Raw genomic sequence first — 17,830 nt, 5'->3', positions numbered from 1 at the left:
ATAAGTCCAGGCTTCTCTGGTTGTGCTGTAGGGCCTCCTGTAGGATCTCTGGGATGTGTACTGTTACAGAGGCAGCAGAACTTTGCTTTGAATGTGGGAACAGAGATGCATAGAGAAACCTGAACATCTTAAGCACCATGCTAATCCTGGCGAGCAGGGAGTCGGGGAGCATAGCTCTGTTTGGGGAGCATGGGACAATTAGGGTGTAAGGGATAGAAGGGGAAGAGGGATGGGTGCTATGTTTGGGAGCACTTTGAGCTATTGAGACTCAGCCCAGTCACCCTAGTTCCTACCTATTCCCAGGCACTGCATCGGCCACACCAGCCTCTCTGGGTCCTGCTCTTGCCTCTCCCCCCAGCAGATGCAGAGCCCCACTGGGCCTGAGAGCATGAAGCAGCTCACTGAAGAATGACACGAGGGTGGAATCAAAGATTGGCTCCCACAGTATTTTCACTGTGGGAGCTCTAACCTCCACTGCTCCCCCGGATCCACTGCTCCTGTACTTGTAGCTCTAACAGGGTGCTGAATCTTTCACAAAGACTTACTTAAAGTTAAGTATCAGAGTAGCAGCCGTGTTAGTCTGTATTCGCAAAAAGAAAAGGAGTACTTGTGGTACCTTAGAGACTAACAAATTTAAAAATGGCTTGTCTAGTTTTTGTATTTGTTAGTCTCTAAGGTGCCACAAGTACTCCTTTTCTTTTAAAGTTAAGTAGACATTAACAAAACCAAAACAGAGTTTTAAACATTAAACAAAATCTTTTCTTTTCTTGATTGCTCAATTTTTACTTTCTTGACACTTGTGTCACTGTTTCACTAGCTCACCAGTTGTCAAAGGTTGTCTATGCTGCAAACAAAGATCCACAACAGAAAGTCTCAGAACCTGGGTCAACTGACTCGGGTTCATGCGGCAGGGCTAAAAATACCAGTGCAGATGTTTGGGGCCAGGCTCTGAAATTCATTGAGTGGGGAGGGTCTCAGGGGCTGGGCTCCAGACCAAGCCCAAACATCTACACTGCTACTTTTAGCCCCGTAGCATGAGCCTGTGTCAGTTAACTGGACTCTGAGACTTGCTGCCACAGGGTTTTTTTGCAGTGTAAAAATACCCATAGAGTCTTCCAGGCTACATAGGATCTAAGTTTCTCATGTAAAAAACTATACAACACTCTTTGAAACAAAAAATCTTATTTGTACACTACATAAAAGCAAAACAGGGCACAACCCCCTCCCCTTTTTTTTCCTTTTCAATTAGATTGTAAGGTTTTATTGCATAGACCTTGTCTTCCTGTAGGACAGTGCCTAATACTTATCCTCATCAGGGGTGAAACCCTGGCTCCACTGAAGATAATGGCAAAACGCTCTGACTTAAAAATATGGCCAGAATTTCACCGTAGAGCTTTAATACATATATTTAATTTAATACACATATTCAATACTAATATTTAATTTGCATGGCTCTCCACAGCACAAGCTTACTCAAGTTTAATGTAAAATCCCTCTGAAAACTGGTTTTGTAATGATCTCACTGCTGGCTAGGAGAAATTGCCTTTTTAAGGAAAGCATAAAATCTCTTGTTGAATCAGACCTGAGCTTAATTAATAGAGATTCCTGTTTCTTTTGACTCAAGAGAAGTGATTTTAGAAAGATTGATCTGTGTCTGCACATTCGCTTAAAGAATCCTAAGTCAACTGAAATATGGATGCCAAAGGTTAAAGTAAAATAATATTGTACTAAACCATACAACAGTCTCTGTCTCAAAGCCTCAAAATACAGAGACAGAAGCCCCTCTGTCCCTTTTGTAAATACCAATAACATAAAATGTTCAATACTTAATTTAGAAGCTGTAATTTTTCTGCATAACATTCATCTGGAGAATTATGTTAGCCTGCCTCTGATTTGGAATAGGGAGGATGCAAAGCTATAATGAGGAAGATTGGATATTTGCACCTGGCCTAGGAGAGGTGTGTCTTTAGCAGCAGACAAAAAGAACAGTCACAAAAGAAAATGGGCTCTGCAGGCAGCATTTGTCATGTCCATTATAGTTACAAAGGCAGCTGCTGCTTGAAAAGCAGGCAGATGAATTTGAAACACAGGCTAGGGCAGAGCTGGAAAAAGCAAATTGCCAATTGCCTGAAGGAAGAGGGGAAACTATTGGGCTCTCTTGCCAACTCACAGCTCTATTTTTTTCTGGCAGATCCAATAGTGGGTGAAAAAGAGAACAGGAGGTGCTGTTTGGCCTCCTTACTGTATCCTCAGCTGTCATTCAGCCAAGGACACTCCAGGAACATCAGGGAGGCACCAAGAGCACTCTCAACCATATAGGGACAGCTCCAGGAACCACCACTGTGGGATCTCCCCCTGTGCACTCAAGCCACACTCTGGGTGCAGGGTACAGGCAGAAGAGCTTTTGGCCAGGCCCAGTGTGTGCCCATTGAGTAGAGCGGCCAGGATTTCTCAGAAGGGGACATGCTTCCTGGCATAGGAATTCTGTGGGTGCTCCAGGGCTGAAGCACCCATGGGGAAAAATTGGCAGCTCCTCGTCCCACCCCAGCTCTCCTCTGCCTCCTCCCCTGAGCGTGCTGCCGCATCCTGCTTCTCCCCCTGGCTCCCAGCGCTTGCTGCCGCGAAACACCTGTTTTGCGGCAGCAAGTGCTGGGAGGGAGGAGGGGGAACGCAGTGCGCTCAAGGGAGGAGGCAGGACCGGAGCAGAGATTTGGGGAGGGGTTCAGTAGGGGCATGAAGGGGGCGGAGTTGGGGCAGGAACTTTGGGGAAGGGGTTGGAATTGGGGCGGGGCAGGGTGGAGTCAAGGCAGGGCTGGGGGCGAGGGGGGGCGAGCACCCACCGGCACCGGGAAAAGTTGGCGCCTGTGTTTCCTGGCACGGGCACTAGGGCTGGTGGAAGGACAGAGAGGAGGCAGTATTTGCTTTCACAATTATTCCAGGGCTGCAGAGGCTTGTTCAGCCCCGGCACAAGCTATAAGAACCCAGGCAGAGCATCCCTAACTTGTACTCCAGTTGCAACATCCTACATAGTCCATACCAGAGTGTGGAGTCACACTGGCTATGCCTCTTCTCACCCCTTTCTCCTCTGATTCATAGTGTGGGCTTCTGAAGAAGCACCTCGGGGCCTGGCCTATAGTCACCTCATACCAGAAGTATTTGTAAGGGTCTTACAGCTGCCCTACAGCTAACTGGTGCAAAGTGGCCATAGGCCAGTTATGAATCAGGCCCAGTGCTGACTGGAGACATGACAAGCCCAGAGTGACTATTAATTACTGTGGGGTTTGCAGGAGCAGTGTCTTTAGGAAGGGCTTGATGGGGGAGGTACATTATGCCAATTGAAGAGGATTGAATAGTTTGCAGCCACAGCACTAAAGCCACACAACCATCATACAGATTGCTATCTATCAATGCAAAGTGCACCCATCTCATGACAGAACACACTTGCACATTTCCAGACTTCGTTTTGAAATCCTTATTAGATCAGTAGTTTTGATATTAGAGCTTGCTATGACTGGGCTCCTAAATGCATTTTGTTTCTCCACACAAACAGCTCTGAGAGGACTATTGGTATCCCCAGTAGAAATGGATACAATTCAGAACTGGTTCTAGATCCAAATTTCTCTAAAACTGGGACGATGGGATTGAGAGTTTTGTCTTTGCTTCTAATAGCTAAAAACCTGCTGTGAATCTGGACCTGAACTTTAAAAGACTTAGAGGTGTTCAGATATGGACCTATGTCTGAAATTAAGTCCAGTATTTTTACTGGGTTTAAGTACTACAAAAGTTATCTGATTTGGCCATCAGTTACTTGAAATCTTTTTTATATGAAATATTAGCCTAATAAATACTTAAAAGCTTTTGGATCAACTAAAATAAGGGGAAGTTACTGTAGCAAATTAAAGATTTAAACAGCTCTCTGTTGCAGTGAGTCAGAGTTTATTTCCAGCATCATAACTTTTCAGAAATCTGTCTTGATTCTTAATTTACAGAGTAATAAAGTAAAAAGTAAGATCTATTTCTAGGATGCACATAGAGGACTCCAACCTGCACTATATTTAATTGGACAGAATGACTAAGGGGGCTGAGCCAATCTAACTGAAGTCAACTGAAAGACTTCCATTGACTTAATGGCTTTTGGGTCAGGCTCTAAATGATGTTCTCACAAGAGTGAACTTCCATTAATATTTTATTCATAACAAATCTGTGCTAAAACACTAAAGAGAGAACTGCCTTGAAGAGTACAAAATGAAAGAAACAAAGCATAAAACATGTGAAGAAATCGAACCTGGTTAATAAGCAAGTGCAACTATTAATGCAACAGAACCTTGTGAGTCTTGAGGCTGCTTTTGGGTGCTGAAGAACCTGCATATTATGGCAGGCATAAGTTATTCATTGGTTTAAATGGAAGCCAGTACTGGAGCTGTTTATAATAGGAGAACATGGCACACTTTAAAAATGGTACTTTGATAGCTAAAAATAGCCATTTTCTGCACCCCAGAAATTTAGTTAAATCATTATGGCATTTCACTGATCAGCATTGTCATCTGTAATTCTATAATATGGTATTTTAGGCTGCTTCTTGGAAGAAAATGTGTTGATCTTATTTATCTGTTTCATTCAAGGACACAGGTTTCTATTTTTAGTTCTCATGTAACCTACATATCAGGAATCAGAGGGTACAATTAATCTGAAAGAACACAAATTATGAACACAAGAGAGTGAAGCCAATAATGATCATATATATCAACTTGTGAGCAATTATTTCTATTGAGCTTTGACCGCTGGTTAATGTAGTGTTGTAGAGGTGTTGCAGTTCTCTGCATCTGGCTTGCTAAATATTTAATCTTGGCTTTGATAGTCTAATCCTGCTCCTGAAATGACTGTCCTGACCATAATTGCTGTTTCAGTAACTGTTAAGTTTCCCAGGGCACTTCAATGTGAAGGTTAATTTTTTTAAATGTATCTATATTTTGCAGTTTTTCAATGTTTAGTTTAATGTCAGTTTTATATACAGTATTTATTAATTCAGGCATCTTACCAGCCTACTCTTCCTCAGCATTCTGAAAGGCCTGCATATGTGTGTATATGTATGTGTAGAAAAAGAGAGAGAGTTTATACATTGCAAATGAGTTTTGCAAAATGCAGTTGTGGGGAATAGCATTTAAACAGCTAGGATCTTTTTTTATCTAGTTCTTAACTGAGATCCAGTGACAGGTAGAAAAGAGACTTAAATCACCATCCACACAGGGCCAAATCCCATTTTACTTCTGGGAAGTAGTTCCAGTGGAGGCAATGGAAATACTCTCTTGAGTAAAGTGAGCAGGATCTGGTTGTTTATTGCCAAAGCAGGGCTTTAAGAATGCTTTAGCTTTCTTATCTGATCTTGTAAAAAAAAACAAATTAACACATTCATTTTAAAAGAGGAGACATATTTGCTGAAATGAGAATCACATTCATAGAACACACAAGACACACCCTTTATATACAATACTGAATCCAGATAAATAGTTAAGAGAAATCCTCTTATTTACACCCACCAACAATCAGCTAACATATGCTTGTGTTGGAGGTAGTGCCTGGATAAATGTTTTGTTTTTGTATTTCATTCAGATGCTTTCCACTCATTGTCATATTATTCAAGCAATATCGCATGCTTACTTACACAAGTGGTCGGAGTCACACAGAGTTACCAGCTCTCACTGTTTTAATACCATGTCTCACAGTGTTTGGAGCTCTTTCAAGAGTCAGATTATAACATGAAAATCTCATCTTTCATGTTTTTTTTAAGGAAATTTCTAGCTTTCATGGCTTCAGAGAAAGCTTGAAAACATGAACTATGAAGATTAAAAAACAGAAAGGAAATTAAAAATCATTAAATTTAAAAAAGATAATAAATGGTTATTTTTAAGACAGAAATGATTTGGAGGGGCTCTGACTCATGTTTTTTGAATACTTGGAGTTGGCAATACTGATTAAGTCAATACGATTGCTCACATGACTAAGGCATGTGAGATATGGCTAGCTATCTGCAGTATAGAGCTGTCAGTCTTTCTTTCTTTTGGCCCTCCCAACATCCCAACACTTCCTGCTGAGTGTTCCTTCCTCACTAACTCAGCAAGTTCTTTCTTAGAGCCTATGGTAGGTACCCTCAGTCATTGCATTATTCCATTGACATCAGTGGGGGAGTTGTATATAGACAGGAATAGAATATGGCCTTGAGCCTCCTTCACTAGAACTATTGAAGCAACCAAACAAAAAAACCCTAGTAGTTTAAATAGACACTGCAGCTACCATCAGGAAAAAGTATTTAAAACCGGTGAGCTTTTATCGTTAATTATTTTTGTTAAATAAAGGGATAGTAAGAATACATATAAAAATATATAACATATAGATATAGATAGGTTAAAATAGCCCAAAATAGTCTCAGATGGAGCCATGACATGATCACTAGAGATTCTATAACAATATAGTACAATTGCAGTGTTGGATGGCTAAATTCTATTGTCCGTCTACCTAAATGCCCCCTGAATATGATTTTTTTCATATTTTTTAAAATATGTATTGGAATCTATCTAATCCTTTTTCCCCCCCCCAATATGTGTTCTGGCTCTTGTTTCTCCTGATAGGTGCTATAAGTGTGAGGAACATATTGACAAATCAGGCCAGCAGTAGGAAAACATGGCCAAGCCGAACACAAGTATAATAAATAAACAAGAGAGAGAACACAACGTGGCCTGAAGAGGTTCAAACAGATTCCAAAATATATTTAACATCCCCCTGCCCCCACCTCAAATTCCAGTAAAATGTGAATATCAGGAGCTCTGATGTTCCACCAATTGGGGCCCCAGGGTGGAGCTTTCTATCTGAGCTGGGCTTCAAGGAATCCTGGTTCTAAATACCAGTAAGCCATCGGGTGGAAAGGTGGAGCCTGGTGACCCTCTGGACACAGGTTTGAGACCTGTGGGTTATGACACAGCAGGAGTGAGTCTGTGGCACCACCTCCTTTTCTCATTTTCTGGTGGGTGGGGAGAACATACTGCATTCTGTTGTAAGGTGTATCAGACTTTGATGTCACAAAGGTGGTGTTGTTGCAGTGAGACAACTAACTCACAATAGTTATCTCACTGTAAAATCCTTAGTGGAGACAAGGCACTTGTAGTGTTTATTGTGAGGTAGTTAGGTGAGGTCACCACTATACCCATGCTGACCATGGTTGACCTTGTCTAGTTTATCTGTGATAAAACTGAAGTGCCTTGTCTCCACTCCCACATAGCTAACACATCAGTTATTCTATAGTAAAAAGACACCCTATTTGGCAGAGAAGACAAAGTCTCAGTGGCCTCTCCTTCATGCATTCCTCCAGCTTAGCAGGAGGAATATATCTGACTGTTCTCAATAGGCAGAATGCCCCATGGAACTGCTGCTACTGGCTACCCTCACCCTTATGTGATTGTAGTTAACCAGCCACAATCTGGACATGCAAACTCATTCATGATTGCTTCTTTAATGAGAAAACAGAAATCAGGAAGGGGAAGAAATTTAAATGGTTAGAATAGGAGAAGAACTTATTTTTGTGAGAAGGATTTTAGATTGACAAGAATGTTTTATATAAACCAAATTCTGATTCCTTTACACTAGGTGATTTGTATTTATTATTATTTATATTACAGTAATACTGAGAGGGGCCCCATTGTGCTAGGCACTGTAAAAACTCACTGTAAACAAACTATTGCTGCCCTGAAGAGCCTACAGCCTAAATAGATAAGACAGATAAACAGGAGGGGGAAATGGAAATATACAGTTGTGAAGTGATTTGCCCAATAGCACAGAGCAGTTCAGTGGCAGATCTGGACATAGAATCCATCTCTCCTGACTCTCAGTCCAGTGTCCTATCCATTGGGCCACATTGCAGTTTTGAGTAAAGAGTACAGTTTAGGACATTAATCATTGTTTTTGTGCACCTGCAATGGAGGTGCAATTGGTTATAGCAGCTCTGAATTTGACAATTATGATGCAAATCCTGGTCCCACTGAAATTAATGGGAAGATTGCTAGTGACCTAAATAAAACCTGGATTCAACCCTTAGTGCATTGCAGCCTTGATGTACTGGACAAGCTTGACCAAGATACAAATCTGTCATTTTCTGTTTTTTTTTCTTTTAATAAAAGTGAAGATTCAATGTTTAGCTGCAGGAACTGTTGTGAACTTTGTACTGTGGCTGTAGGGACTGCTAACAGCTGCATGTAAAGAGCATAACAACAAGAAGATGGGTGGTCCAAAGGCCTGAATTTGTGTGCACAAATGAGGCTTGTATGCTGCACAATTGTAGGTACAAATATAGCCTTGCATATTGAGAGAATAGGATGAGGTCCCTTTGAAAATGTGGCCTTAAGAACAAGAGTCTAAATTATCCCTTTTCATTTTAAAATCTATGGGAGGGGGCTCAATGGGAGGAATTTTCAGGGAGAAATGCTCACAGAGTTTATCAGTTCTTCCCTGTGAGGATGGTGTTTCGTCTCCCATGGAATTGGCTATGAGGCCCACCCCAATGTGACGTTCCCCTCTGGTGTTATCTGGACCGGTGATCTGCTAGGTCACTCCAATCCTTGACTCTGGGAGCCAGCCTTACTCTACACTGCTGTGAGAACCTCCACTCCTGGCCTGTTCACGCACAGCCTCTGGCATGTAAGCTGTTCCCAGCTACTTGCAACCAAATGACACCCGCCAATATCTCCGGTACCAGACACAACCCTAGGAACCTTCATCTTGCAGTGCCCAGTTATGCCCACTGGGTGCTGCAAGCTTATATGAGTTTGGCAATTTAACAAAGAAAATGGTCTTTATCAGGCTTGTTATCCCAAGGGGAGCCTCTGACACACTTCAAACCAAATACACTGCTTCCACTAGAATAAACAAACAAATTTATTAACTATAAAGATAGATTTTAAGTGATTATAAGTGAAAGCATAACAAGTCAGATTTAGTCAAATGAAATAAAAGCAAAATGCATTCTAAGCTGATCTTAACATTTTCAGTGTCCTTACAAACTTAGATGCTTCTCACCACAGGCTGGCTGGTTGCTCTTCAGCCAGGCTCTCCCCTTTAATCAGTGCTTCAGTCGCTTGGTGGTGATGATGTCTATAGATGTAGGTGGAAGAGAGAGAGAGAGAGCATGGCAAATGTCTCTCCCTTTTATCATGTCCTTTCTTTCCTCTTGGCTTTCCCCCCCTTCAGAGTCAGGTGAGCATTACCTCATCACAGTTTCAGACCGACCAAAGGAAGGGGGGTGACTCCCTCAAGAGTCTAACAGATTCTTTTGTTGCTGTGAGGTTGGGCTGGGCTGGGTTTGTCCCATACCTGCCCTGATGAGTTGTGAACTGCCTCTCTGCTCTTAGAGAGTTTTTGTCTGGGCTTGCTTTAAGCCATGAGGATATATTTTCAGCCTCATAACTACATACATTAAATTATTACCTATAACCTTACTATAACATTACTGTAACATCACTATAACAACCATGCTCAGTGCATCATGAGCCTTCCGAAGACACCCAACATGACAAACTTTGCATTGGATACCACATAATAATTTTATAAAGATGAACATGGGAGTGTAGGGTGTTCCCCCGAGGTACAGAGCATCACATCCAATCCCTAGGGAGCCTCAGAAGGCCAGGCCCTCTTTAGCTGCCCTGATCTATGGCAAACCCGATGGTACCTGGTAGGAAGCTTCGTCGGAGCCAGGCTACCAGGAACTCCCCATGTCTGCAGCTATCCCTTGAATGTGTTGTGTGTTGTGAAAGGGAAAATAATGAAGTCTCAGACTGTATTGTTTTTCCAGGGAATCTCCAGGGGGCCTTCCCCCCAACTGCCCCGTCTTCCCCTATTCTTCAGTGTGAACCACACCAAGCATCTTTAATGGGGTCTGGAGCAGGAGCAGAATGGTGTTATGGAAGAGGCCAACACCCACCTTCCTCCATGCAGGAAGGATAGAGCTAAATGCAGAGGGTCCCCTATGCATGGATATGGGGGGATGTTATCTGAATTAAGATTTGTTTTCACACAGCTAATCCTAAAGTCATTTTATAGGGCTCGATCCTGTGAATGCTGAGCATGCTGGCTCTAATTGCAACAAAGCACTTATGCATGTGCTTAACTTTCAGGATATGAAACATCTCATTGAAGTTAAGTGCCTTGTTGGATCAGGGTCAGAGTGCTCAGCACCTTGCATGACTGAGCTCATAGTGCCAATCATTGTTATACGTTGATATTCAGTTGCAGTTGGAAATGAATTATACTGTAGCCTGAGATTTCTGAAATTTAAGATGCTTATTTCATAATGAAAAATTGCTCAAAACCAGGCAGATTATAGTTACATGTTTATACTATGCAGAGTGAAAATGCAGGGTGTGTGAAAATAGATGTTGCTATTGTAAATTCGTAGTCATTGTTACAATAGAGAAAAGTGCTAGATGTTTGATATTCTCGAAAGTTCTATTCATAGCACTATAGGAGGGGCAATCCTGAGAGATTACTTTGAGGACATAGTACCTCTTATGCCTATTTATAAGGTTCAGTGACTTAAGTAAGTGCCTGTTTGTAATTGATGCTTTATTATAACACTGACCATTTATTATTGCTAGGCATAAGGAATTAAAGACAATTGCTGTCTCTGTCAGAAGATGGAAAACAGCATAACCAGAATTTCTCGTGAAGAGCTGGAAGAACTCAGAGAAGCATTCAGTAAAATAGGTATGTTTTCTAGTTGTAAGAAAGTTGTAAGCTATACAGTTTCTTTAAAAACAATATCTTAAGTGGATCATGTAATGTTAAACCTTGTATGTTTAAAAACACCATGTTTCCTCACTTGTGTTGCTAATAACCCCTAAGAAGATATGAAAATGAAAGAATTTTCACACTATTTTTATTTATTTATTTATTTTTTAGCACTAGCACTTTGTTGCAATGTTAAGGTTTTAAACACAATGGGTGAATGTTTAAAAGCAAATAAAATTCTATTTTAGTTGATCTAAAGAAGACTCTTGAAAACTTTTATTTTAGTATTAGGTTTTGGGCTAAAACCAACTGACAATTTCCTTTTTCATTTGGTTACAGGTTTTAGTGGATTAATAACTAGTTCTCTTGCACCAAGTTAAATCTGATTTACATTTCTAAGTAACCTGAACTTTGTGATCCTTGATCTTGTCTTTGTAGCGAGTAAGTCATGTTAATAAATAACTAAGTATAATATCATATGCTTAACAGGGTCTCTGCAGGTAAAGTCTAAGGCTATGGTCCCAGTACAGCTTAGATCAATATAATTTATGTTGCTCAGGGGTGTGAATAAGGCACCCCTCTGAACAACATAAGTTACGCCGACCTAAGCACCGATGTGGACAGCGCTATGTCGGTCAGATTGCTTCTCCCACCAACATAGCTATCACCGCTTACAGGCACTGAAGTAATTAAGTCGACAGGAGAGCTCTCTCCTGTCAGCATAGAGCATCTGTCTGCACTAGCTCTGCTACAGCGGTGCAGCTGCACTGCTGTAAACTCTCTGGCGTAGCCATAGCCTAAGAGTAAACATATGTACTATTTTGTCCTATATTAATTGACCCTCATCTCCATACTGCAATTGTAATGCTGACAGACCCCACTCATCGGTGGGTGGGATTGAACCGGGGATCTCTGGAGCTTAGTGCATGAGCCTCTACTGCATGAGCTAAAAGCCAAATGCCTCTTAGCTAAAGCTGTAGAACAGACTCATTTAACTCTCTCTAAGTGGTCTCAGTGCCACTAGATGGGACAGAACACCACATCTAGAAGGTTACATAATGTCTTTGTGAACATTTAAGTTTGTTTACTTTGTTTTCTGTTCTTTCTATTCAATATTATTCCACAGTTTGGATACTCAGAGTAGGTATGTCATATTCAGAGTCACAGTAAATGGATCTGAAATAACCCTCGCTAATATACATGGATGAGCCTGAGACTTTTTTCATGGATTACTCACATTGAAGTGAGCTGTAGCTCACGAAAGCTAATGCTCAAATAAATTTGTTAGTCTCTAAGGTGCCACAAGTACTTCTTTTCTTTTCACATCCTCACCGTAATTGCAGGCAACTAAGATTCTAGAGCCAATAATAGATAGATCCTTCCCTACTAACTGTAAGCCAACCAGACCCACAATCGAAACTAAGGTGGAAAAAAGTTGACACTAAAATGAACATGATTTGGGGGTTTAGCAATCGAACATCACTGGAGAATTACATATTGGGGTATTTACCCATGAATTTGGGCCTCTCATCAGCACACCTTCCATGATTTCTGAGAGCAGCCATAATCACAAAGCACATGATTTTATAAAGGTGGAAAAGTAAATCAATCCACAGAATACAACAAATATGTCAGAATCTAGTGGCCAGGAATCAACCATATAAGTTTGAAGGAATCTGGGCATCAATTTTAGAAACAGTTAACTGAGGAACACACAAGGACCAAGTGGCCAGTCCAGACCTCCTTCCCACCCTTTTCTCCTTCGTCACCCCCTTGACTCTTCCCCCCTTTTTTCCACCATGGTTTTCATACTTTCCCTCCCTGCCTTGTCAGTGTTGTCTCCCGCATTAGTTGTAAATTATTGATTCAGTTGATTTTACAGTTTAATATTAAAGTTGTTTTAAAAAGAGTTTTGCATGTGTATGTTATGTTGTGTAGTATATTACAGATGGCAATTTTAAATTTATAGTTTTTATTTTTTGTTGTCTTTTTTGGTTTGTATTGATTTTGGCCAGTGGACACATTTAACGACAGGCGCAGTAACCATGCCCCTTGATTTATTCAAGCTCCCCCTTCATGCTGCCGCGGAGAAAGGAGTTCCCCCTCTGCATTCAGTTTAGTGTACAAGAACATTTTGACAGGATAACTAATGAAACTACTAAGCTAGCACTTAGTAAACTAAAAAGATTGAGATTATTTCCATGGAGTTTAGTGCATGAATTCTGGACCTATGAGACTTAACCCAATGCAATATTTATTAATTGATATTTTGAATAAATAATGCATTGAGGGAACAATGCCCAACAGCAAAATAATTTGCTGCATGTCAGGAAAGTGTTGCCACTAGCAGTGTATAAATGTTGCTTATGTAACAATGTGCTTGATTTAAATTATAAAATATACTTTAATGCCTGGTAAAACCGGGTCAGACCCTTCATTGCATAGAAAATCTGCCAATACTTTGTTATAGCATATTCAAAAGGACTCCCAACACATAATAGTGTCCACTGGAAGCAGGAGGACAAGAGGATGCAGCAGTACAGATCCTTCACAGCAAAGCTAGCTAACAGGTTAAACAAGGTCATTTTTAATATAATAGACATAGGCCAGATTGGATTTATTCTTCAGGGGCCAGTCTCACCACTATTATTAGAAATAAACAACAGATATAGGGCAAGAGACAAAATACAGAGGTCCAAATTCAGACCTAGTGCAAGTAGTTGCTACCTCTTTGAAACTGCTTGCATCAAGTCTGAATTTAGGCCATAAACTACAGGTATTACTGTATGCGAGTGACATCTTGTAAGATAGGAGAGAATTAATAACAGACCATCCACTCTATTTGGAAGCTGATTGAGGATTTTGGCATAGTCTCAGGCTATAAATTATACTAGTCAAAATCCAAGTTTTTTGCTATTAATAAGAGTTTGTGACCTTGCCAGGGCCGCCCTTAGGATTTATGGAGCACTATGCAGTATTATTAAACTGGTGTCCCTATGCCCAACAGCAGCCCAGGCTCACATGTGTATTTTAGATAAGGGTGGTTTTTTGAAGGATATATTTTAAAAACTATATGTCTGAAGATCCAAGTATTTAAGGCTAAAGATGAATAGTCAGATTGTGCATCTATGCAAGGATGTTTTAGAGATGTGATTTTATAATCTTCAGCAACACACTAATGAAATATTTTTAAAGCAAATTTTAAACTAAGGTCCTGTAGACTAACATGTTCTGAGTAAATATTACAGTAATGCACAATTGTTTTTGTCAGTAAATTCAGAAACTGACAGTATATACCTTGGGTTTGGTAAATGTCTGCAGATCACATTTTGAGAACCGCTGTACTAGATCCCCTCTGGAGGAAGATTGACCAGGCTGCAGCAGCCAGCTGTGGTGGGAGCCTGCAGGACGGGTCAGAACAGGGATAGGAAGAGGCTGGAGGGTGGACACTAAGACCCAAGGGTGCCCCAAATTTTTGGGTGTCCTACGCAGCCGCATATGCTGCCTATGCCTAAGGACAGCCCTGGACCTTGCTGTGTCTTTACCTTGAAAATTTAAGAAGGTGCCTAAGAAGTGTATAGCACAATTGGGCCCTGGCCTCTAGGTGCTACCACAATACTAATAACAACTTAAACTGTATGGACCAGATCTTCAGCTGGTGTAAATCAGCGTAGTCTATTGATTTCGCCATATGGTGATTTACACGAGCTGAGGATCTAACCAATGTGTATTCCTTTGTGATTAATATATGTAATATATGGTACATTCTCTGAAAGGAATGTTGTGCTTCTAGATGGTAATCTAATTTCTTACTTTCTGATCATTTTAGACCAGCACTTTGCTAAAATGTTCCTTGATTGCTGCTTGGTACTTGTGTTAAAGCAAAAAATAATAAAAACATAAAAATAATCTTTTCATTTTACAGATATTGACAATAGTGGGTATGTCAGTGATTATGAGCTTCAAGATCTTTTTAAAGAAGCAAGCCTTCCCTTGCCTGGCTACAAAGTGCGAGAGATTGTAGAAAAAATTATAGCAGTAACAGATAGCAACAAAGATGGGAAAATCGACTTTGAAGAATTTGTATCGGTAAGTAAGACAGTCCTCTCAGGCTATCCTTTAAGACAGAATTATTTGAATTTAGTACCAGAAGGCTATACATGCAGTATGAGATAATTATGAAACTGGATTTTAAAGAGCATATTTTGTGACATAGTGTAGGTTTGCCATACAGAAAACACCACCAGGTCATGTGTACAGTATGCACTAGGCATGCAATTTAATTATGCTACAGGGATGGAGGTAGGAAAGTACTGTTTCACAATATTTATTCAAGGGTAGAGGAAAGTCATTCCTCCAGTACTGCTCATTGGGGTTCAGTGTTCTGAAGGACCACAACTACCAACAGGGCACTAGAAAATCAACACTTTGAGATTTACAGTGTGTAGCATGAAATTCAATGGGCGTTGGGTGCTTCTTTCCCTTGGGCTCCTTTGAAAATCCCAGTGTTAGTTCTTCTCTAACATATTACATATTCAAGGTATTGTATAAACTTTGAAGGATCAGTTACCTTGCCTAATAGGAGATAGAACTCTCCAAAGTGCCCAGCATCTCTAAGATGATGGAGTCGGGTAGCAAAATTAAATTAAATTGCTAGAGACTAGTTCAAGAGCAGCATATATAGTAATTATAAACCTTCACTGATGTGTGAATGGGAGGATAATTATGACAGCATGATAGTTGATTGACTATTATGCAGCAACTGGCTACTCCAAAATAAGCTTTGTAAGAATACTAAAATCATTTATCTCTATTTTCCCCCCAATTCAAGAACTGTTTTTAGCATAATGCTGGAAAATTGCTGTCTCCATCTACCCTTTTTGTAAAGGAACAAGTTTTAACAAATAACAACAGAGAAGCAGCTGGCATGCTGGTGCCACAGCCTACATAATGCAGATTAGTGTTGTCTGTTTTCTTGTGCTCCCTGTCTGTCTGTAGCCACCTGTTATTTCTTTTCTTATATTTAGATTATAAACTCTTTGGGGCAGGGACCATCTTTCTGTATGATGTTTCTGCAATGCGCAGCCCAGTGGGGTCCTGGTAATGGCTGGAGTGCCTAAGCACGACTGAATATAAATAAATATTTTAAATGGCATACAATTTTTACACTGCATGACCTGTTCTCTCGAGCTCTCATTGTGGTCTTTGGGTTCCAGTTTTGGGAATAGAGTATAAGAAGAACCATACCCCAAAGAATGCTCCAGCCCAGTACAAAGAAGCACCATATTATTGGAGGTGCTGTCTTTCAAAGGAGATGTAAAACTGTGGTCCTGATCTCCAAGTCATTTAAGATCCTATGGTACTATTCATAAGAGTAGCACATTAACTTGGTGTCCTTGCCAAATTCCAACTTTTGTAATCACATTTAGACTCTAAAATCTCTCTGCAGTTTCAATTAGATAAAATATTATTTGCTTCTGGTCATATAGGTCACTGTGCTCACATAACAATGTAGCTTTTCTTCCTGTTTCAGTGCTGGATAAAGTATCCCTATGTATGTCTGCTGGGATCTTTCATAAGAAGAGATAATATTTCAAACTTTCTTTCTCCCCTTTACTGGCTTTAATTTGGGCAAGGTGTGAGAACTCAGAGCTAGTTCTGATGAGTGCCCTTTTCTGCCTCCTCAGAGGAAGCAGTCTGTGCCCCTCACCTTCAAGAACTGTCAATTCAGCCCTTCCTTTAAACAAAGTTGGGTCGTTATAAATTCCAGCCTTTAAATCCTGTTTGTGATACAAGATACCTATACTATTGCGCTGAATCACTGTGCCATATTTAGGACTGTTTATTTTTAAAAATATTTTTAATTCGCAGGGGGGCCATCTTTTTTTACATGGGTCAGTGGCTGGAGTGCTTCATTTGTGAGAATCAAATAGCTACAGACTGATTATTTTTTTGCAAGCAAGCAATTTTTGCTTTGAATCTACAGTATTGCAGCTGTTTATACGAATAAAACAAGCAATTTGTTATAATTTGCTAGGGTATGTTGGCATTTCTACTAGAAATTCTAATTTACTTAGGTTCATAACTGAACCATAAACAATTGTGTATCAATATTGCAGCCCACATAGCACATAACTTCACAACCAAGTCTGACATCCCTACAACACTTAGGCATAGCAGGTAAATACAGGACAGAGTATCAGTTTTATCTGACAATTTCCTTATTTTGGTGGAAAGTTTAGTCATAATTTTAATGTTGGTGTGAGTATTTTATGACTGTTGTGCATGGAGAGATATCTCCTTAATAACATGCATCTCTGTAAGTGACATATAACATCCTAGTATAAGAAGCAAGACAAACTAAGTAGGGAAATATTAAAAATCTCTTTTCCCAAAAATATCTTTGTTTGATTTAAACATCCCTTTAAACAGTGTTTAAAAAAACAAAACATGAAAATATCTGTGAAAAGATTTGTGGGTTGTGAATCTAATATTTGGAGATTAAAACATGGTTTAGTAAGGCTAGAGTCTTAGCTATTCACAAAACCAGCAGACTTCTTATAATAAATAAATATAATATAATATAACCTCCTTATATTGTACTATATCAAAGAAGAGAGTCAAAATAATTACTAATATTTCAGTAGTTAGGTGAAGTAGTAGTTAATGGTCACCCTAAAGTAATGATAATTGATTTAACTGCTCTTTCTTTTATGTCCTATTCCAGGTTATTCATGAGTTGAAAAGTAAAGATATTAGCAAATCATTCCGAAAATCAATAAACAAAAAACAGGGTATTACAGCGATTGGAGGAACTTCACCAATTTCCAGTCAGGGGACACAGCACTCTTATTCAGGTAAAACACTTGTCCTTAGCACTAGAAAAAAAGAAGAAAAACCATAATTGGAAAAAAAATTCTCAAAAACAAACCAGTAGAAAGTGAACCTCTGCAGAGCAGATGCCAGGGCTCTGTTTTGTAGAGATTATACTGTTCAGTTTGCTTGTCACAGTTCTGTGCTGCTCCCAAAGGTAAGTCAGACTTCTTTGCCAGAGCAG

The 17,830-nt window shown here is 40.0% G+C and overlaps 1 protein-coding gene across 3 annotated transcripts in view; it reads left to right on the top strand.

Annotated features, from left to right (window-relative positions):
- The window catches only part of PLS1 (plastin 1), an 88,286-nt gene that overhangs the window by 31,005 nt on the left and 39,451 nt on the right, over positions 1 to 17,830 (top strand). For all 3 annotated transcript variants that reach the window (XM_038417587.2, XM_043492873.1, XM_043492874.1), the window contains 3 exons: positions 10,641 to 10,749; positions 14,699 to 14,862; positions 17,501 to 17,630. In XM_038417587.2, coding sequence (XP_038273515.1) covers positions 10,680 to 10,749; positions 14,699 to 14,862; positions 17,501 to 17,630 — 364 coding nt within the window. In that variant the 5' untranslated portion in view covers positions 10,641 to 10,679. The remainder of the gene's footprint in view (positions 1 to 10,640; positions 10,750 to 14,698; positions 14,863 to 17,500; positions 17,631 to 17,830) is intronic.

This window comes from Dermochelys coriacea, chromosome 9 (assembly GCF_009764565.3).
Source record: "Dermochelys coriacea isolate rDerCor1 chromosome 9, rDerCor1.pri.v4, whole genome shotgun sequence".
NCBI classification, from domain to species: domain Eukaryota; kingdom Metazoa; phylum Chordata; order Testudines; family Dermochelyidae; genus Dermochelys; species Dermochelys coriacea.
The sequence above is the reverse complement of the archived record's forward strand: the minus strand, read 5'-3'. Positions and strand labels throughout refer to the sequence as shown.